Raw genomic sequence first — 22,576 nt, forward strand, 5'->3', positions numbered from 1 at the left:
CTCCGATAAATGTTCCTGCTATTTTGAATCTAAGTGTTTTCATAGGAAATCTAGAAACAATATTAATTCATCTATGGATATATATATAGTTTAATTTATATCTTGTTCATAATTTTTTAGATGGATACAAATTACAAAGCACGAAAAACAAAAACTTATTAACTTTTGTCCATGTTCGACCGCCGGTCCGATCTAGATCCTGGGTGGGTCCATGGAACCGGCCACGTCTAAAATTTTACTATTCTATGCCCACATCTGTTTGCACACATAGATGTTTCAAGACGTAAATATATTCATCAACTAGTGAGTTGTCTATCGTTCATAAATTTTAGTCTTGTTTTCCTCACTACCAAATCATTTTTACATACAAACACAGAATCTGATCAAACCTCAGCATGAGCGTATCAACTACAAATGCTTCTCGGCCAACCAAAGCATACAAGCGTTCACGCCCATGAGGATGGATCCAATTTCATCCAGATGTTTCTCGGCAAAGTTGAGAGAACGTTAAAGATGAGACCGTCTGAATGAGATTGCAATTACGGTTTTTGAAACTTTTAACAGAAAAATTTAACATATAACATATAGTATATGTATATATATATATATATGTGTGTGTGTGTGTGTGTGTGTGTACCGATCCGATACAGGGAGTCCGGGTGGGCGATTCCAAACCTAAAACTGGGAATCGGACTAGTACTCACCGATCCCAGTATGTTTGAGTCGGGAACCGGACCGGTTCCCCTAGGAACCACCCAAAATAAGCCGGTTCAGTCTGAAACTTGGCTATATGGACAGTTTCCGATTCTTTTGCACACCCTTACACTTACCTAAGCAGTTGGATACAAATTACAATCACCACCATCATAAGAATTAGCATTACGTATACATGTCGACACTAGCGAATCATGCAGAAAATAGGTCAAAGAGCAATACCCTAGTTGCGTTTGGTCATCTGAATTTTTAGTTATGATAGGACTGGATAAGATACGATATCAAATTCAAGGATTTTCATATATCTTATCCACTGTTTGGTGAATCGCAACAATAAAGCTAAATATTTTTCCTATTATATCATATGAACGGGATATTAGTGTAAATGAACCTAAAAGTTGCACAAGCATAGATGTTAAGAATCTCTTATGACACTCTTACCTACTTCATTTTATTGCCTTTTTTTTTCCTTCTTTTTTTTTTAATTCTTTTCTTATTTTATTTCTTTTTTCCCCTTCCATCATTTTCTAATAAAAATTTACTAAACACTAAGCAATACTAATATCCCTAAATAACTAAAATTTGTCATGAATATAAATAGAAATATAAATTATATATTGAAAATAAATTATAAGATAGAAATAAATTTGAATATAAAATAAAATAGGAATTAATAATAATGAAATTGTTGTTATTTTTTTTGTTATTTTGAATTTTATATTAGAAATCAAATATTATTTATATTCTAACATATTTTAATTTTATTAATTTATGAAATTTGTTATTCAAAAAAAAAAAAAAAAAAACTTTTACAATCCTATCCACCTTTATCCTACCTTTCTCGTAGGATAATTTTATTTAGGTTATATTCTTCTTATATCTCACTTTATTCTGTTTCGGACGGGCACCAAGCACGTGATATGATAAATTTTATCCTATCATGAATTTTGTCACGACTATCAAACACAGTCCGACTGTTATTATAACTAATTTTACAAATATATCATGAAATGAATAGTACTTATGAAAGAAAAAAAAAACAATTCAATTCTGTAGCCGTTTACGGCAAATCAACTAACACAAAATCCTATTGAATAAAGAAATATGCCCCATTAATTCTTGAAGCGAAGTTTTTCGACCAACGTCAAAGTCATCATTTTTACCAAATGTCTGAACGAGAAAACTTCAGTTTCTCCAAGATTTTATAGGAAAAACACAGAAAAGATCACAATCTATATATATATTTCTTAGTGTAAATCTGGTACCTTCCAACCAGGAAATGCCACGTGATCATTTTCAGGCAGAGACAAAAATGAGAAAAAAATAGCAAAAAAAAAAAAAAAAAACACTCAACGATGTAAAAATTCTGGAGTGAAAGTTAACCCCCGTGGTTTCGGACACCTCACACAGCTCACAACCTCAGGATGGAGATTTTTCCTCCAAGAAAACACCTGTTCTTCTCGTTTCCTCCCTCCTCCATTCTCTTCCATTCTCCCTTTTCTCTTTCTTTCTTCAGTTTCCTGGGAAAATTCGTTTCTCTTTTCCTTCTTCCACGATTCAATTTTCAGCATTTCTTGATTTGGCCTTCTTGTTCGTTTTTTCCAAACGTACATGCATTGGGCTTCCGTGCACGATCACCTCGCCCCCGGCTTTTCGATTGCGAAAATGACTGAGCTTCTATCTGGCTATCGATGCATATGTTCCGGGCGGCTCATCTCGTGATTCGTAGAGGATTTATGTACGTGTTACATCCCCTGTCGCGCAACTTGTCTCTCGTTATCCGTTGAAGTCCTGAGATTTAGACTTGGCACGTTTGCGAGAGAAGGCCTTGCGAAACGAGAGGGGGATACATATGAACGATGTCGTTCGACCATTCATATAGGGCGACGTCGCTGCCGACCCAAGCGCCGCCTCTGGCAGAGAGGATAACCGATGACCCGGTCACGATCAAGACGGCCCAGAGCACGGTGACGCTGGCGTACCAGGCCAACATCGCCGGGTACTGGCACAATGTCACCATCATATGGTGCAAGAACCTGATGAACCACTCCCTCAGCATCACGGTGGACAGCCTGGAGGGCGACTTCCACTACACGTGCAAGATCGACCTCAAGCCCTGGCACTTCTGGAGCAAGAAGGGGTACAAGTCCTTTGAGGTCGAGTCGAACCGGGTGGACGTGTATTGGGACCTCCGGTCGGCCAAGTTCTCGGGGAGCCCCGAGCCGTGCACTGACTACTACGTGGCCCTCGTCTCGGACGAGGAGGTAGTCCTGCTGTTGGGGGATTACAAGAAGAAGGCCTACAAGAGGACCAAATCCAGGCCTGCCCTTGTGGATGCTGTCTTGTTCTACAAGAAAGAGAACGTGTTCGGCAAGAAAACGTTCGCGACGAGGGCCAGGTTCGACGAGAGGACGAAAGAGCACGAAATCACGGTCGAGAGCACGACTTTCGGGCACAGGGAGCCTGAGATGTGGATCAACATCGATGGGGCTTTGGTGATTCATGTGAGAAACTTGGATTGGAAGTTCAGGGGGAACCAGAACATCTTGGTGAACAAGCAACCTGTGCAGGTGTTCTGGGATGTCCATGACTGGATGTTCAAGAGCCCCGGCACCGGCCACGGGCTGTTCATCTTCAAGCCCGGGCTGGTCGAGGCGGAGAGCGACAAGGACGGGAGCAGCCGTGGGGCCAACAGCGACAGCAGCACGGCCAGCAGATACTACTCGGCGCGCACCGGCTCGACCGCGCCGGATTTTTGCCTCTTCTTGTATGCATGGAAAGTCGAGTGAGACCAGAGACGGTGATGCATTTCTCCACGATCTCTATTCTTTTGGACGGGACGCGAAATGAACGCGCCGGTTCGTTTCGATGCTGTGAATTTGCTAAATACATTTATAGTCGTGTAAAGATTCGTAATCGTAGATTTTGTTACCGATGAAAAAGTATATGGGAAGAAAGATTTCTTATGGCATCTCCATCTTCTTTCTTGATGATCATGGTGATCTCCATATAGTGCTAAATTCTAATTCCCTTATGGTTTGATTGAGTTCATGTTGCTGAATCAACTCAGCCAACCAATTATTGCAGTAATTTGAACAGAATTTGTGTAAATAAAAAGGCCAGAAAAAAAAAGCTTATGGCCCAACCCAATATCTATTGGGCCACGGGCTTGGGATTGGCTGGCCCATTGGGGGTCTTGGCAGAGCAACACTCGACCCGTTTCGTGACCCATGTCAAAACTCGAGTCGACCCGACCCGTTTCTCGTTGCTTGTTCGCCGATCAAGTTCGACGCCCTCGCCGCTCGGTCTCAGACTCTAGATAAGAACGCGTTTTGCCCGTTCCGTTCAGCCTCTCTCTCTGTCCCGATTGAGGAAGGAGGAGGGAGGAAGAGACAAGGCTAAGCATAGAGCTACGCAATCCATCGATTGAGACATGAAAGTAGCTCCGAAGGTGATTTTCCTGTTCAAGGACCAGGACGGACTCGGTCCAGCATTCGCCGACGCTCTCCAACCCGACCCGAGCTCCAATCTTCGCCGGCTGTGAGCATCTTCTCGTCGATTCTCGTTTTTGCTTGGGATTTCATGTCTCCAGTTAACATTTTTGTTTCGAATCGGTTCCGCATTTTCGATCGTAAGTTTTTCTTTATTGATTGTCATTTCCGCTGCAGAGAGGAGTCCTTTGAGCTCCCGTTGGAGCGTTACGGCATCGGAGACCGCGGAGCTCGCGGGGAAGTTGTTCACTTCGTCGATGACCGCGGCGTTTATCAGGTATCGCGCGGTGTCTCTGGCTATATGCATTGTACATAGTGCGCACTAACTGCCAAATGAAGTTTCACTGCTCGATAGATGGGTTGATTACGTTGTTTTGAAGATGGCCGATTAGGGCAAGATGGTTATTTGTGTTTCGGATAGTGGAGATTGCAGTGATGCATCTTGATTTGGGAGTTGGCAGAAAGAGATTGTGTTAGCTTACACTTTGAGCAGATTTATGAGTGTTGATGATTTAGACGCACGCTAACATTATCATTTATCGATATTGATTAAAATGGAGATTTGTTTGCGGTGGCAATGCAAACTATGAGAATGGATGAACTGTTGTCAAATCAAAGCTGCATTGAAGCATCTCCCACTTCATTTAGCGGTTAGAATGGTCTAAAATCCGGGTAGTGGGAGTCCACATCTTGAGGACAGGAATGGCATTTGCATGTGTATATTAGATGCCCAGCTTGTAATCTTCGCTCGTGGTAACTGTTGATGGAATTTGCAGATTATGATTTTATGCACTTGAGGCTGAATTTTCACGAGCAAGAGCTTCTGTTGACCATAGTTCTCTGGAGTTTAATTCTTGAGTGATTGTAATATGTAAAGTTCAGTCCCTATTCTATATGGATGACCTGGTTAATTTTTGTGCTTGATATGGAAGCAGGAGCTTTCCCACAATCGCCTCTATCATAATGTGCCTAACTAACAGTGTAATGTAGTGTTTTTCTGCTGGGAGTCACATTAAAGTAAGTAAACTATTTGGATCTAATAATTAATACTTATTAAGAGCTTGTTTTTGTGGCAGGGTATATGAGCATCTGCAAATGAAACATTTGTATATTTGATGTAATGGGCGGGTCATGTCTTATGGTTTGTCTGTTGCTACCCTTGAGTAACGAATTTGGGTTTCCCTAGTGTCATCATTACATGGAGGAAGAATGAGCACTTTGTCTTTAAGTCTGGTATATCCGGTGAAAAACCTTTAGCGAATTGCCATAACTACAAAAATCTCAAATTGCAAATTTCTCTTATTCTCGTCAGTAATGCCTTTATCCATTGCACAAACTTTGCAATAACCTGTCATTGAACGAAATTCTGTTTTGAGGTGATGAGGTTATATGATTATATCAGGGAAATGGGCAGATTTTCTTCAAGGAAATGGCTCTGATAATACTCTTGTTGTGCTTACTTCGGTTTCTGGTGTCCAGATAGACGGTACATTGATGTGAACTTTGTTTAACCATCTTAGGCTGATTCTTATTCTGTATCCCGTCTTCTTTATGTAATATTTTGTGTGGAGTACTTAATTCTTTTCTCTTTTTTATCAGAAATTTATTTTTCTATTTTCTTCTTTTGATTTTGGTTTTCTGTGTTAAGGTTTCCGTGCTGCAAATGCAAAGTTACGAGCCACCTGTATTAGCTTGCGCACTTAATGAAGTTTTGGCACAAATAATGGATGAAACATCAGAAACGGTGCCTACTCTTCTAGTTCCCTTTATTTCATCGTCATCAAACCTCAAGTGGGAGAAAAGAAGTTTGCCCGTGGACAGCAGAAGAATATGTCTTTACCGCCTGCAAATAGGGAGAGAAACAGATGTCACTCGTGCTATCACGGCCCAAGCCCAGAAGCCACCATCACCCATGGAGATCCATTATGAACCTTTAGCTTGCTTTCTTCACCTTGTACGTGTCTTAAAGTTGCCAACTGTTATTCTAGTTGGAAGGGTAGGTGAAAGATTTTCTGAGAAAGGATCGACAGATGCTCTTGAGGTACTGACCTTCTAAATAGTTTGAAAATCTTATCTTGATTCTTAGTATCACCATCATTATCATTTGTGCATTGAAAGTGAGAATGTCAGTACTTAACATTCATGGGAACACCATGGTCCCCCCTTCCTCTTAGAGTTATTACCTATTAACAGTTTATTTTTATTTGATTGCTGTCCTTTTCTAGACACTTCACACCATGGGAGAGCTTTTGGCAAACAATGTGGGGTTGTGCTTCTCCCGTGACAAGGTTCTGTGGAGCAATCCTTCAAAGACATCGAGGGATGGAGAAGAGCCGTGGCGTGCCCTATATGGTTGAGTACCTAATATTTGCGATGGCTATGGTTCGGTATCTGACTTGTCACTTGATGCATCTGCTGTATGATTATTACTTAACGAGACATTTGCATAATGCCGAACTAAAGGCTTAGAAAGATTTTACTGCAGTGTATAGCAAATGCATGGCATTAACCTTCGAATATACTTGAGACATTTGATGGATCTTGACATTTTCGACACTGATCCATATACCCTTTTGTCGTAAGCGAACATTTGCCAAAGCTATAGCTTTTTGTCTCAACGGCCTGAACTATCAGAAGATTAGTGCGGTTCGGGCCCTAATGGAAACGATCCTCCTACTTTCCCACCGCGTAGCCGGGCTTTCACGCGCACTTCTTCCTGCGCTGCACGGACATCTTTTATTATCCTTTGTTGCGCCCTTTTGATACTTCAAAGTGAGACAAAACATTTCGAATTGCTTCATCTGGCTCCTTTGAAGGATCCCTTGGTAGCGAGCCAGAATAGTAAGGAGCCAAACGCGACAACTGCAGAACCTAAAGCTCGCACCGCTTGCGAAAAGAGCTAAACTTCTTTAGCCGACAAGAGAAGAGTTCTGCCTTCGGAGAGAGAGAGAGAGAGAGAGAGAGAGAGAGAGAGAGAGAGAGAGAGAGAGTCTCCTCATTGTCTCCTCATTGTTTCTCCAGGCCACGTCTTGCTAAAAAGTGCATGATGTTGAACCTCATCAGGTTGGCTCCACATCTTGAATCACATGATTAGGTTTGATCGGTTGACTGATTCTGCACAATTTCACTTTGAACAAATTCAACGTGTTGGGCTTCTGAGTCCAGCTTTGTGTTTTGTTCTCGTACGCATGTACAACTTATGATCTAAATGGTGCATCTCTCTCTCTCTCTCTCTCTCTCTCTCTCTCTCTCTCTCTCTGTGATGCTAATTGCAAAACAATGGCGCTAATATACTCACCATGATAAATCTAGACAGGATGCTTAATCAGAAAAATTTTCGCTTGAGGGTAATCGCTCTTTCACTACCCCTGGTTTTCGTAGTGGCCCGTCCAAAGTTAACGGTTGCAGTTCCTTACATGATAAATTTGCCTAAAGAAATCCACTATAGACACGACAGTACACGGTTCATTTGAAACCGAAAAAAGTTCGTACGCGATCGTGCCTTTGAACAAAAAACACTTTATAATTATCATGAATTATTTTACAGACATATATGAAGTGATCCAAATAATCAATACGAATAAGATGACACGATAGTGAAATCACTTTTATTTCTAATTCGGCTTACATTCCTAACCAACAAGCTTGGGTCTCCGAGTAATTCCAAATCAAATCGACTCAGCTGAGAGATTGTGTTTTTATCTTTCGTCTGATTGTTTCATCATCTTGCACTTTTATGTAGTGTACGTTACATTATCAAGAACAAGATGCCCATTATGCAGTAAGCAGTCAAAGCATCATAATTGGATTACTTGCCACAGAGGCTCAGTGCAAGTTCCCTACTTGAGCACTGGCATGACAATGACCGGAGATACCCACAAACTCAATCAGCCTCTTGGCCTTGGCCCAGTTCAACTTTATTCCAATCTAAATGAACTTGACCATGCTTTTTGTTTTTTTCAAACTTAGGTTGAATCGCTGCAGATAATAACAATAGTAGGGTTTATACTTTATAATATTGGGACACGTCATCTTTTCTTGAAGACCCTATGCCATGTTGCTAATGAAAGTCCCTAAATTTGATTAGCTTTAATTTCACTTGAAAGTCAACTATCCAACTTTCACAACCCCCTTTTTTTTACCCAAGGAAATAAAGGGAACTACCCAAAAATTGAAATTTCACTCCTTCTTCATCTCACAAAATTCTTTTAAATTTTTTCAGAATGTTTTCACAGAAATTCTCATCGCCCGGGTTTTTCCATAAAAAAGCCAAAAAGAAGGAAAGAAAGAAAAAATGGGGTGGTGAAAACGAGGGAGGAAGAGTTTTCTAGAGGAGTAAGGAGATGGCTAGGCATAGTAATGAGGGGAGTGCAGTACAAAAGGTGTACCTGTTGATTGCCGCCAAAGCATCAAAAGGCCAAATCCAGCAAAGAGAAAAGCACGAGTGAAAGCCAGACACAACACAAGTGTTTGATCGCAGGTACAGGTGTAGCTCAGGACAGAGAGAGAGAGAGAGAGAGTCAAGTGTGTCTGTTGTGTTTGAGTTGACAACAAGTAGCAGATTAGCAAGCTGAATTAAATAAGGAAAAACCAAAACAAAGGCAAAACAATAAAAGAAGAAGGGGGGGGGGGGGGAGAGAGAGAGAGAGGGAGAGATGAGTTTTTCTAGGAGGGACCGAGGAGGAAAAGGAAAGGGCCTAACTTTTTCTGCCTTTCACTAATGGGATCTATGGTGGGCTCCCACCAAGCCTGCACTTTTTCCCTTTGATAACATTAAATTTCTCTCCTTTTCATCTCTCTCTCTCTCTCTGCGCTTTTGATGACCTTTTTGCGTGTGCTTTATCAGCTTATGTCACATTTTCCCCCTATTCATTACATTCACATGCCCATCCTATCCACCTTGGCCCCTCTCTCTCTCTCTCTCTCTCTCTCTCTGTTTCTACAGTTCAGCTGAAAGAGTTCCTCCTGTTTGGGATTCTCTTGTTTTCCGGAAACCTCCATCTCGAGCCCATCTCAGGTTTCTTTTTCTTGATCCTGTCTAGAGAGTTCTTTCTCAGACCCAGAAAGGGAAAAAACACAAAAAAAGCTGATCCTTTTTTGTGGCTTTCTGATTCTTCTCTGTTTTTTTTTTCTTGTTGAGTTTTGTTTTCTGTTGCTTGTATCTGCTCTTGTTTTTCGTTTCCTCTGGCCTTCTGCTGAGTTGGGTCCTGAGCTCCGTTTGTGAAGAGGGACGATCATGTTGTTACGTGTCTCTGTTCTATCTTTTTCGCCTTGGTAATTCAGTCTTTTGGTGGTTGATGCAGATTGCTTATGAATTGTCGGTGAATTATCTCCCTAATGTATACTGAATTGGGGAGTAGTTGTGATTTTGTTCCTTTTGGTTTGTTTGATTTGCTTTAAGTGTTATTGTTTCAATTTATTAGTGAATCTAATGCCTTTGCTTTTTTCAAGCTTGTAATTTAATTTCTCTTTTCTTTGGGTTTGTTCATCTGTGATATGGGAAATCGGTGTAATTGTTATTTTGCTTTTTGATACTATAATGCAGAACCTGATCGTTACAAAAGTGGATTCCTGAAGATAAAGTATATATCTTCATGCCTTTTTTGCCCTTTTTTCTTCTGGATTCTCAAGTGAAAAATAAAATAAAATTGCATACCTTTTTGTTATAGACTATCATCTCTACATTCTATCTGAAGCAAAATTTTCTCTCTCCCTTTTACACTTCCTTCAAAGTCAAGTCTTCTGTTGTTGCTGGAGTCAGAAACTACTTTTCTTCCTTTTATGGTCACCGCCAACTCTAATTTCAGACTTTTCTGTACATAAGAGAAAAATAATTGCAACTGTCAATGTGTGTTTATTGGTTGAAGATGAATTTGCATTGCAGTTGTCATCATATCGAGTGGTGCAAGAAGGCTTATTGTCATCCCTGGATGGTTGGAACTAATTCTGGGTTTCTTTGCTTATAGGAAAGCATCTACTTTGGTAACCGCATAGTTCTCGCGGACTGTCAGCCTCTCACTGAGTTGTGGACATTTGCACAATATCACTAATATTGGGCATATGCTGAGCATCTAAGTTTGAGAGGTTCTACAAGGTTTCGGTTTGTTTGAGGAAGACTCCTCGGAGGAAATTGGAAGGTAAACAATGGGGTTCATATGTGATTTTTGTGGGGAGCAAAGATCCATGGTGTACTGTCGGTCAGATTCAGCTTGCTTATGCTTATCATGTGATCAGAAAGTCCACTCCGCTAATGCCCTGTCAAGGCGCCATTCGAGAACACTTCTATGCGAAAGATGCAATGTGCAGCCCGCTTTAGTTAGATGCACAGAAGAGAGGGTCTCGCTTTGTCAGAATTGCGATTGGACAGGTCACGGTGCCTCTACTGCGGCTTCTGGGCATAAAAGGCAGACGATAAATTGTTATTCTGGATGCCCATCTTCTGATGAACTTTCCTCACTCTGGTCATTTGTGAGAGACTTGCCTTCGATTAGAGAATCCAATTGTGAGCAGGGGTTAGGTTCGATGCGCATCACTGAGAATAGTGAGAGGACAACTTGGGATACTCTAGACAATAGTGCCAGCCTAGATACATCTTCTGTTTTGCAAGCCGACAACGTGGCAGATGCTTTGGTAGGTTCATCTTCATTAGCTGAGCTTAAAGCCATGTCGCAGAGTCTGGACCAGCTGGCTTTACCTGTGAATACGTTGAATAAGGTATGTACTTAATTTTTTTTTTTACCCATCATTTTCATTCTGATTACTTAGTTGACTGACCTATATCACCAACTTGAAAGGAAGAAGTTTGTGCCTATGCTGGGAGGATAAAAAATTTGGTTGATAAATCTCTTATGCAATTCAACTCGACATCTATTGCTGGCTACTGGCTTAGCATAAAAAGCTGGGACTGGGGAGCTAACAATTAGTTGCTTCTATGTTGTCTGTGACATCTGACATAGTCTAGGCTAAAAACAGGAGGTTGCAGAGAACTTTTCTTAAATTTTTGTCACATTCTTTTTTCACTATCATCTGCTGAGTTATGTGTGAATGAGCATTGTATACGCATTACTCAGAAAAAATAACTGTTAATAATCTGTCGATTCTATCCTGCTGAAGTACCCCCTTTTCTCATGCCATTCTTCTCAATTTCCGACTCATTTGGTGTTTCACTAAATCCAATGCCTGTCCAGTACCTGAAACGTGAAGTTTTTGTATAAATCAAGTACTGGCTTCTTCACCTCACTTATTAAGAATGCAATCTATGATGGACAACAACAAAATAGCAGTACCAACAACGACAAAATGAAGCCTTTTCCTTTTGCAAGGTATCGGCTATAAGGATTTTTTGTGGAATTCTTCTCTATCTCTATTTTCCTCAGGATACATATTAGTTCATGTAAGATGTCCTTCCGATAGCGTTTCCTTTTAATTTCCGTTAGGTTTTTCAACCCTTTTGACCTGCCCTTATTACAAGTCAGGTGTTCTAAAGGTGTATCCGGGTTGCTCGTACAAGCATCTCATCTAGTCCAAATCAACAAACACACAATTCCCTTTCTAACCCAATCGTCCTCAATTTCCCATGCATACGCCAGAACATTTGCATCCCAGCCATGTTCGTCTATGTACATGATGTTGGGCAATAAGCACTCTGTCTCCTAAAGTATACGCAATTAATTTGTAGCTGTAAAGAATTTCCTCGTGAGTTTTGGTGGCATCATAGTAGCATGCAAACACCAAAAGTTACTTAGGCATTACCTTTATGCAAGTTGGATCCTTGGGAAGTCTCCACATCTCCCCATCTTTTTCTAAAATGAGTCTAAGGTACTGAATTGCTTCACTTGTTGGTAGTTTAGTTTTATTGAACTCATAGGATTGCTTTTTGCACCTTTGCTTTGCTAATTTGCCCTCTGTGCAATCTACGACATGGAACCTTCTCTTGAAGAGTGTCGTGTTTGCTTTGCTAATTTCACTGTATTTTTGCAAGTATTAGGATATTCTAATAGAATATCCTTTATTTCAGAGCTTAGATTGGAAATCTGTTATTACTGTCATTCATACTTTGATGACTAACGATGTCTGTCCTGATCTATGCATCGAGATAACATGGTATGATGATTTGGTCAGATGGTAATCAGTGTCCGTACCTGTAAATCAGAAGCCTGGCCTTCTTAACAGAGAACAATGCATATTTGATAATTTGTTGGTTATTTGTGCTTGTGTGCTGTGTAGATATTATGTGATAAATAGTTATCTCTTCCTTTTTAATTAACTGTTATCTAAATGTGTTTTTTCTAACATCTAGGTCTGCTATCCAATGTCAAATTCTGGAGTCTGTGATGATGATCTATTTAAGGAATTTAATATGGATGAAGTAGATATGAACATCGAAGATTATGAAGAACTTTTTGGCTTGACTTTAAATAACTCAGAAGAACTTTTTCAAAATGGTGGACTGGATAGCTTGTTTGGCACAAAGGATATGTCCGCTGCAGATTCCAACTGTCAGGGTGGTCTCCTTGCCGAGGTATATTGCTCATCAATTGTTACACATGCTCCCATTTTGAATGTTGATGGGAAACCCACTTTATAATGTTAATAATACAAAGGATTTGATTGTAAATGTGCAAATTTTTTCTTTTTCTTGCTCTTTGACCTTGGTGTTCAACACAATGTAAAAGGTCTTCTATCATTATGATGTAGAGCAAATCCTCTTGAGTGTTTACATGAGAAGTAGTAAATAAATATGCGTTCTTTACCAGTGTCACTGGTTTCTATACTGTACAAACGTGATAGAGATTGAAAGATTAACAGACAGGCTATGTTGGACATCACACGATAGAAATGATGCCCATGATGTGATATGGATACCGCTGTCTCCTCGTGTGTAATGGAATTTACCTTTTGAATGACTTGATCAGTAGTGAGATACCACATGGAAGATTTGATCTTTTGTTATATGTTCTTGTCACATAATGGCCATCTATGAGAAAATGTCTAACACTCTATGTGTAGCTTTTGATCCACTTCTCTTTTATCCTTGGATAACTCATGATGCACCTAGGGGAATGTACACACTAATTAACATGGATCCTTGGATTTGTTATACATAGAAAAAGATTTGGCATAAAACTACAAGCGCTGCAAACTCCATGCTGCAGCTTTGTGGTTGTTAGTTGTGGACTGTTGATTCTGCATTCAATTCCGTCTTGTGTTGGATGAAGCAAAAGACAAGGTTTCTGGACCAAGAACTCTGGATGAGACTTATAAAAGCAAATGGAATTGGACAGCATGAAGGGTTAGGTCTCAAGTAGCTACTAATTTTCTGATTGGTGAGACAGATGTTTGGGTGCTCTAGTTCGCAAAAGATTGTGTGTAGATGGAGAATGGAGGTTTGATTGGTTGATGTAGTGCAGGTTCAATTATAGCAAAACTTTTCCTATTGTTTGAACTCAGATCTGTCTATGGAACGAGACAGGGCAAGGGAGTCTGGAAATATGAGCACGGAAATACTTGCGTATGCTTGTTATTTGTGAATTGACTATCAATGAATAGCATTCTCAAAAGTCTTCAACATCAATCTATAACATTCTCACTTGCACTGATTTTGCTGTGCTGAGACTAACCAGTTATGTGACAGTTATGTATCTTCTTGTGTGGTCAAGTACAAAACGCTCTTGTATTGGTGTCCAAGTAGTCCTGTGTTGTTTTCAGCCGACAAGTAATCCTGTGGTTGAAGTTGTTCCCATTTAAATACCTTATTTTGATTATTTCTCTTAAGCTAGGTTCCTTTCTGTTTTTCTGTGGTTTTCTGTCAACTATTGTCTATCTTAATACTTGCCAGATTTGAACTTACCTGAGTCCAAAATGATGCTGGGGAGTCTGACAGAATTTTTGGCTTGAAAACCTAAAGCAAATTACTTCTTCTAATCCTGGCTTTGGGATCATGATGCCATCTATCATCTAATTTCGTTTCTAATCACCAAGTTTTGAACACACTGCGGCAGCAGTGCCTCCTTTACGCAAACAACAAACTTTGCAGGCAGTGAAGAGATATTGTAATATGTTGATTTTTGGTGGCATGCAATAGTTTTCAGTCAGTCCTACTATGTTTGCACTGCTCCATTCCTACTGGCTGATGGAGATTAGTCTCCTGGTCTGCTTTCATTCTTTATTCAGGGATCATCTGTTGGAAGACCTAGTGCCACGCAGCCGGCTTGCAGTGTAGCATCGGGCGACTCCATTATGAGCTCGAAGACCGAACCTATCCTTTGTTTTACATCCAAGCAAGCCCATTCGGGCATTTCATTCTCAGGTCTTACTGGGGAGAGTAGCGCTGGAGATTATCAAGATTGCGGGGCCTCTTCCATGCTTCTCATGGGGGAGCCCCCCTGGTGTCCCCCAGGTGCTGAGAGTTCTGTTCCGTCTACAAGCAGGAGTAATGCCGTTATGCGTTACAAGGAGAAAAAGAAGACACGGACGTAAGTGCTTTTCTATCCTTTTAGGGGATATCCTAGCCTATTGATTTTACAGGATTATCCATTGCATCTACTGTTGCAAAATATATGAAACAACATATCAGTAATCAAGCTATCTATTCATGTAGAGACCAATGAAGAAAACACTCCTAAGATTTTTTTTTTATTGATGATACTTTATTTTGTTGACAGTCAAAATCATTTACGTCAAATTTCAAGCTTTAACTATGACTTTTATCAAGATAGATAAAAAAACAATAATCTTCACCCCAAGAACTTGATTTTTTTCTGGGAGAAGATATTCTACTTCAAAAGAGATGTGGCATGACATGACATGTATAACAAATAGTTAAATGAGTTTTGAATTATTTATCTTTATCTTATTATCTGGCACATCTGTGTTTGTCATACTAAAGCTAAATGTGATCCGAGTGTTTAATGTAAACTATGTGCACACGACAATCATTTTGCATAACACCAAATTTTCTTACTAATAAAGTTAGCGCCATGTGAAAAAGCTCTATTGCTCTTTCCCGAGGCAATCCACATTGACATATATTTATTTTGCATTTGTTCACAAAATATCATTGATCATGTATTCGAAAAAAATAACTTTACAACTGGCTCCTGAGTAGGGATAAAATGCAATGAGGAAGGGTGTCGAGCCATTCACCTTTTAAACGAAAATATGGGAAGATCCTTTCTTGCCTATGGTATCGTCATTGTATAGTTGACCCTATCGAGACGGACTGGTGTGGATCCTCTATGCCTAGACACCCTAGTATTGGACCGTTAAAACTCAAGGCATAAGAAAATATGGTTGAAATCAGTATGGGATGTCCCACTTCTTCACTTGAACTACTCTAATATTTGGAACGAAGCTGCTATCTGATCGGTCAGTCTCTCTGGAGGACAGACAAGATAGCTTCCCCATCTTTCTTGAATCAATATTCTGAATGTATTGTGTTCATCACTTTTGTCTACGTATGTGCTCGTGAGACTTTAAATAGCGTGTGGTGCTGGATTGTCTGTATGTTGTTTTGATTTAGAAATATGGTATATTCGTTTGATGGGTCGATGTGTGGCATTGATAAAATGGAAACAATAATTCGTAGGTTTGAGAAGACAGTGAGATACGAATCACGGAAAGCAAGGGCTGATGTGAGGAGGCGAGTCAAGGGGCGTTTCGTGAAGGCTGGTGAAGCTTACGACTATGATCCTCTCAGCCCAACCAGAAGCTACTGAGAGTACGTTTTTCAACTGTACTTAACAGAAAGGAAAGATCTACTCATATGTTAATTGGAAACACTTGGTCATGTTTACCTGGGGCATAGCGAAATTTTGACACTCTTCCAACGTTCACTGATCAGATGTGTATTTGATTGCAGGAGCAGCCATATTTTAGGACAAAGACAAATGTGAAAGACTGGGAATACTGCGATGAAGAACTAATGAGATGCGACATTTACAGGCCAGAAGTGGGAGCATTTGCTTTCGAGTAGGCGGGTTTCTTTGCAAATTCTAGACATGTTCACTGCTGGACTTTTTTGGGCAAAAGGGCTATGCTTCTGGAGAATCCAGCCGATTACATTCTGTCTTTTTGTGGAAACATCAAACTATACTTGAGCTTTTCGGTAGCTTTTCGTGCCCTGGCTTCTAGAGATTGTCTATGCAGGCATACGGCCGGGACAAATTCACATAGGTGAACCTTTTTTTCGGGCTTCTATCACTTAACAGTGTACAGTGATGGGTCTTGTATTTATATGCGGTCTCACAGGCCCTCTTATAAGGTGGATCATGTAGGATCATAGTGTAAGCATGAAAGAGCGGTTTGTAAAGATGGAGAGTTTTCGCCTCTGAATCTATTGAATCCAACTCCTGACAGAAAGTGTTGTATAGTTATTGAGTCGCCACGATTGGACGTCACAGCAGAGGAAACATCATTTGCGAATGGTTCATGTTGTAAAGCGAGTTTATGTTATCTATCTGGAGTCTTTATCGTTTTACGCAGACAGATGCTTGTTTCTTGATGTGTCCCTTCCAGGAAATCCAGGAGGTGTTGTCCTAGTCATGATCAACTTGGTAATGTAGAGTTGGACTACTTCTTTGCAAGCAAATTTTATCGTCAATTTTCTGCAGAAGATAAGGATTTGGTCCTAAGGGAATATGTTGATTGTTCTACCTTGGTGTTCAAAAGGTTGCAAGCTTAACCTCCTGATGTATTTCCTCGGGTTGGTCTTCTTATTGGTTGATGGAAAGTCCATGTCTCTAAGGTGGCAAAATCAGTCGAGAATTCATATTTGATTCATATTTAATAGTGATTGGTCATAAATGAATTGTTAAAAATAAGCTAAGTTGATCATAATTAGGTTAGCTAAAATAACTATCTTAAGTGAGCTAGAATTTGTTTTAATATTGAAGTATTTTAATAATATAAATCGGATCAAATATAGATTGTGTCGAATATGAGTCACTAAATTTATATAACATGAAAGTAAATCAAAACGAGTTAAACGAATCAACATGAGCCAGGCCGTTTTCGACCCGATTTAAATCCAACCTCCACCTATTTGACAGCTCTACTTGCGATGGAGATCATCCGAATTGGGTTAGAAAACTGATTGACATAAGAAATTCACTCTGCCAGATTAGTTCAATTAATACACTCTCCGGCATGGTAAATATTATCCTTTTCAACTCGTGACATCCGATGATAACATTGCAGCGTTGAGCTTGAACGTGACTCGAAAGCCAGCAAAAAATACTTGAAACCATAAGAGATCTAGTATGAATACACGTCCTTGTGCTGGTTTGTAATCAACAGACATGGCATGCCCATATGTTCTTCGAACTAGGGGAAAGAAAAGGGCAGGGTCGGGTTCTTAACTGAAAGGACCGTTCCTGCCAAAACTATACAAACTCATGCCTTCGTAAGTTGGACATTTGATCGTTCAATCAAAGAAAGTAGGCATAAAGTCTATTCTTTCGATCGAATGGCTTAGACAAAATTCAGAGAGCCGATCAAATGATCAAACGTTTGAAAGGTTTAATTAGGAACGGAAGAGACAAAAGCTCAGCAATGTCTTTTTGGCAGCGAAGCTAAACCCGAGCCAGTCCATTTCTCAAGCTCCCAGACATTCTGGTACAGTGTCATCATGCAATTGAGTCAACTACAACTGTTGTCGCCGAAATCCAACTACCGATTCTAGTAGAAGAATAAAATTTAGACCAGGGTCACTTTAAAATGCATGACAATCTCCCGTGTGACAAGCACATCCTGGTAGTTACTCTCAAAACAATGCTGAGGTCCTGTATAGGGAAAAGAAACTTTTCGAAACAGATGATTTACTCATTTGCAGATCTTAGGTACATGAGTCAAAATATAAATAAGAAGAAAAGGAAACATCCATGAGAAAGATGTGTCAGATGACAGAAAATTCCGAAGCCAATCCAAAAATTCACCCTACTGATTCTCTTGGAAAAAATGTGTGTGAAGGTCAAACAATTAATCATCGTCCGAACTGCTATCTTCCGATCCTCTCCTGAAATCTTCTGGTTCACTCGATTCCTATAGTTAGGTTCAAGGTTAGATATGCATACCCTCCGAATGGGATAGATTAAAATGGAACCTACCACTATACATAAGTCTGCAATATTGAGTGATAATCTTAAAAACACGAGTGCCCAATACACATGCATCTGCACACGCACGTATCTAGTGAGAGAACTTACCTGCATCTTATCCCAATCCTTCAACTTAGAATTAGTAAGCATGTAAGTATCTCGTAATGGAGCCCAAGCAGGTGGTTCACTGTCTCCAGCACCAGCAGACGTATGAACCTGCATCTCAGTCAGACCACGTAATCGTTCAAATTTGTCCAATCATATTCATTTCAGATACTACATACTGAGGTGGTATGCCAGCTCCTTGAATAGACAAGAGCGGTACCTTAACAAATAAAACACACACAGAAGAACCTCGGAAAAGAAAGAAGACTGACAACCCCACCTTAGCCGGAGTTTTGGCTGATGAGAATGATGGTTTGCTAAGTTCAGAAAAGAAGGCTTCTTTCCTCCTCTTCTTTATCGCTGCAAAGTGCCAGTCAAGACCATGTTCAGCAAAAATATGCAGGCTATACAGCACTGACATGAATCATTGATAACAAGAAATGATAATTTCGAAAACCATCTCCACTTTTCTACCATATATCAATTTGCATCTTCAGTATTGAAAATGTACATTTTGCATTGTGTTTTGTTACTAGATTTCAACTTGATTCTCTCAACCACGATCCTTGCATACTTATTTGCCAAACTGCCATTTCCCTTCCCAAATTTCCCTCATAACTCCCTTCACCCAAAAGAAAACCTTAACAGTCTAATTCCTTCCTCTTTCCTCCTCCTCCCTCTTCCCCCACCCTCTCAGCCCCCGCCGCCATACTCAGCAACCACCGCCGGCGCTTTCTCAGTCCGAGCCATCATCTACAGTGGCTCATACCCGCATCTACCCTCGCCGTTCGCCGTGTCCCAATCCCCCCTCTCCACCTCACACCCGGCCCCCTCGCCCGAGGCCATCAAGACCGCCACCAACCTCAGATTGGAGGTTGGCGACGGTCCGACGTCCATGACAGCCCAGATCGAGGTCGGCCCAACCTCGATTCGGAGGTGGAGCTCGCCAAACTCTGAACATAGCTTGAGCCCGATCTCCAGGGCCACCATGACCGAGCTCCTTTAGAGCTCACGTGTGAGATGAAGGAAGTTAATTATGCTTCGCCTCTTACTCGGAGAAAGCTTGCTCTTTCTTCATTGTTAGTTAGACACTACTTTAATTTACTTACTTGGTAGCCTACTGTGAGTATCCGGATATATCTACATGGGTATATATATTAAATAATAAATGCGAGGGAGGATCCTGGTGGTTGGCTTGGTGTGGTCAGTGCGGCGACTGCAGGCAGCGTGTTAGTCAGTGGTGGGTGGTGGCAAAACATGGAGGCCGGTTTTGGATTTGGGTACTGTAAACCTTGAATAGGTTAGGTAATGGTGGATAGATATTTTGTGGTTTTCTATTTGAAAGAGGGCCAAATCAATTTTTCAAGCTTTGAGGACTTTTTCTGTAGGTGCAAATTGCGGGTTATGAAAAATGAGGATACAAGTTGATATAGGTGACAAAACTCAAGTTGGTTTTTGAGATTTTTTCTAAAAACAAGTAGTGCTTAAAAAACAAAATCAGCTCGTGATAAACTAAATTAAACCAAAAAAAAAAAATAAGGGACCAAGCAAAGCATAAATTCTCAAAGCTTTCTGGGATAAAAGGAAGCAGTCTTACACTTTTTACACAAAAAATAGAATCATATAGCCATGCAATTTAAGAAGCTGGATTAAAAGACAAGTTTTATAAAAAATAAAAAAAAAATTGCGATAGATAAAACTTTCAGATAATAAGACACCGAGTAATATGACACCATAGGCAAGAAATTTACAAACATAATCATTTAACATGATATTTTTTTTTTGCCAAAATTTAACATATATTTTATGAAGAATATTTGCTAGATAAGACCAGCGACAGGTACTGGTTGAATAAAATATGAAATGCAACAGCCCAAACAAAAAGATTAGCATTTGGAAGTAGCCAAAAATTTCCAAGCACAAGCAATGAAGTCAAAATTTGATGAAGTCCAAGTAGATAGGGTTACTAAGGATTGCTATTAGCTCCGCCCATCCCTAATGGATAAAGGTTTTAGCTGGAGAGAAGTTGTTAGAAGAAAATTATTACTACCAGAACAATCTAGATGCCAGGTTTCATCACTCAAAGTAACTGAAGAAATTTGCTGTTAAAGACTTGTTCAGGAATAATTTCAAAAATAAATTGTTGATTAGAGTTATATGGCAGACTACTTAATTGTTGTTGAAGATTTTTCAAACCAAGCTTGTTGCTGAACTCAGTGAAATGATGTCTTCAAATTCACTAATAGGTTCCATGCATTTCTACAATAAAACCAACCGAATCTTTTTTTCCTTCAGAAAAACATATATATTAGCAATGGTGAAATATACATATTTGGGTAGTAGGAACATAACGTAAGAGATTTCCTATCAAAGGAGATGCATACCTAAAAGAGAGTACGTGTATAATGCAACATAATTATTGGGCATGAGAGGAAGAATATATTTAATTGCCTATGCGAAGATTAACATGAAACTGCAAACACACAACTCCAGCACAAGAAGTTCTGGATAAGAAAAATCTCTACCAACAAATCTCCAAACAGAAAAACATGAACCCAGAAGCCAACATGCATTATAACATGCACACCATCACTTATAATCAGAACCTTTGTCAGGATGGAAACTGATGTGATAAGAACTAATACTAAGGGGTACAAGTTCAGACCTTTTGCATCTTTAGACCTTGAGGCATCCAAGCCTTTTTGCGCATTTTGTGCTTTGTTAACCTGTAGGCAGATAAATAAAATGGATCAAACCTTTTTGTAGCAATATGCTCAATGAAAATGGGTGACGAATAATCAGCTTCAATATAAAAGAGGTGCAGATGGATTCACATAAAACTTACCGCATTAAATAGCTTGACCACTGAATCCAAGCAAATGCAAATTGAGTATAAAACAAGTCGTTAGAAGAGTACAAAAAATTTTAAGCAAGCAATTTTGCACCGTCGGGTAAGATGAATACCTCCCTTGGTAGCAACGCTTATAAGAAACTTGTCATGTGCATCTAGATAATTTGCAGGTTTCACATGCCCCTTTTCTCCCACCTGTTGATTGATCAAAACATTATGAACTCCAAGTAATCAAATGATAGCATGAACTGAAATCGGTCAAAAGCAAGTGGGAGTCATGTACCAAGTGTTTTTCCTTCTTCGCCTCCCCTTTAACTTTCCTTTCAGTTTCCTCTTCGGCAAGCTTCTCTGCAACAAGCTTCTTGTGTGCTGACATTATGGGACCCTGCAAACGGGCACAATTAAGTGACAAAGTCCACAATTTAATCAAAAAAATTCTGGCATTGCAGTCAAGCTTACAAGGGAATCATTGGACACACTCTTCTTGATGATACTCTGGAAAGCTGTCCTGAATGCTCTAACACCTTCCGTGAACTTTATAATTCCAGGATGGACTTCATCATCTTCTTCATTATTTTCGTCGTCAGAAACTTCAGGTTTATCGTCATCCAAACCATGTGATTCTAAATTCTTCTCATTATCGGTCAGTGGAACAGCATTATCATCTTTGGGCACTGCAACCTCCTCATCTTCATCATCATCTGAATCGTATTCTCTTGCCCTCTTCCGGAACAGTTTTCTCATCCTCTTGTCTATCTTAGTCTTTTCGCCAGCCCCTGGGAAAACATTTACCACCTTCTTTGCTTTGTGGCCTTTTTTATGCCCTGATTTTCTCTTCTTTGGGATTCCCCCAGCTTCTGAAAGATGAGATTCTCCAGGCATGGCTGACTTGAAATTTCTTTCAGTAATGGCAGCGGTTAGACCCTGACCATCGACAAGCATTAATTTAAACACATATATTCCATACAGTGTTCGAGAATCCAATAGATGGACATTTTATTCAAACCATAAATTTGTTAAGGTAAACATCTTCACCAAGAACTTGATAATTTCAATAAAAACAAACATCCTCCCAACCTTTCTACTGTCAACCCAGCCAAAAAACCAAAATGATGCCGCTATAAAATTTTCCCAACCTGAAGTGTGACACCAAATGTCCTTTAAAAAGAGTTATGGGACAAGGCAATCCCACAAAAATTACATTCAGGGAACTGTTACTCAAGTGGAACCAGTATGGGTAAAGCAGTTAAATGTATTCTAAACCTTGTGTAAATTTCTAAATCATACTATCTATGTTACACGGACACGGGACACGACAC

General features: G+C 39.9%; 4 protein-coding genes across 6 annotated transcripts; 3 read left to right on the forward strand and 1 right to left on the reverse strand.

Annotated features, from left to right (window-relative positions):
• The first annotated feature begins 2,391 nt into the window (after positions 1 to 2,391).
• On the forward strand, positions 2,392 to 3,678 carry LOC115732293. Its single transcript, XM_030662932.2, has one exon. The coding sequence runs from the start codon at positions 2,574 to 2,576 to the stop codon at positions 3,501 to 3,503; it is 930 nt and encodes a 309-aa protein (XP_030518792.2). The 5' UTR covers positions 2,392 to 2,573; the 3' UTR covers positions 3,504 to 3,678.
• Positions 3,679 to 4,008: 330 nt separating this feature from the next.
• LOC115732294 lies at positions 4,009 to 6,742 on the forward strand. Its single transcript, XM_030662933.2, has 4 exons — positions 4,009 to 4,254; positions 4,383 to 4,482; positions 5,854 to 6,246; positions 6,431 to 6,742. Exons 1-4 carry the CDS (start codon positions 4,148 to 4,150, stop codon positions 6,560 to 6,562), a joined length of 732 nt encoding a protein of 243 aa, XP_030518793.1. The 5' UTR covers positions 4,009 to 4,147; the 3' UTR covers positions 6,563 to 6,742.
• A 2,299-nt stretch (positions 6,743 to 9,041) lies between these two features.
• Positions 9,042 to 16,660, forward strand: LOC115752445 (zinc finger protein CONSTANS-LIKE 9). Of its 3 annotated transcripts, none has more exons than XM_030690629.2 (6): positions 9,042 to 9,222; positions 10,172 to 10,919; positions 12,505 to 12,726; positions 14,379 to 14,680; positions 15,793 to 15,924; positions 16,066 to 16,660. In XM_030690629.2, the coding sequence occupies exons 2-5, from the start codon at positions 10,350 to 10,352 to the stop codon at positions 15,920 to 15,922; spliced, it is 1,224 nt and encodes a 407-aa protein (XP_030546489.1). In that variant the 5' UTR covers positions 9,042 to 9,222; positions 10,172 to 10,349; the 3' UTR covers positions 15,923 to 15,924; positions 16,066 to 16,660. The 3 variants fall into 3 exon arrangements, with proteins under 3 accessions (XP_030546489.1, XP_048139118.1, XP_030546491.1); XM_048283161.1 differs by having other exon boundaries at positions 16,072 to 16,660; XM_030690631.2 differs by lacking the exon at positions 9,042 to 9,222 and adding an exon at positions 9,285 to 9,479.
• Positions 16,661 to 18,005: 1,345 nt separating this feature from the next.
• On the reverse strand, positions 18,006 to 22,224 carry LOC115752446 (RRP15-like protein). Its single transcript, XM_030690632.2, has 8 exons — positions 21,717 to 22,224; positions 21,541 to 21,642; positions 21,371 to 21,452; positions 21,252 to 21,271; positions 21,072 to 21,132; positions 18,687 to 18,766; positions 18,410 to 18,517; positions 18,006 to 18,245 (listed from the first exon to the last, which is right to left on the reverse strand). Exons 1-8 carry the CDS (start codon positions 22,197 to 22,199, stop codon positions 18,183 to 18,185), a joined length of 999 nt encoding a protein of 332 aa, XP_030546492.1. The 5' UTR covers positions 22,200 to 22,224; the 3' UTR covers positions 18,006 to 18,182.
• Positions 22,225 to 22,576: the final 352 nt, after the last annotated feature.

This window comes from Rhodamnia argentea, chromosome 7 (assembly GCF_020921035.1).
Source record: "Rhodamnia argentea isolate NSW1041297 chromosome 7, ASM2092103v1, whole genome shotgun sequence".
Taxonomy (NCBI): domain Eukaryota; kingdom Viridiplantae; phylum Streptophyta; class Magnoliopsida; order Myrtales; family Myrtaceae; genus Rhodamnia; species Rhodamnia argentea.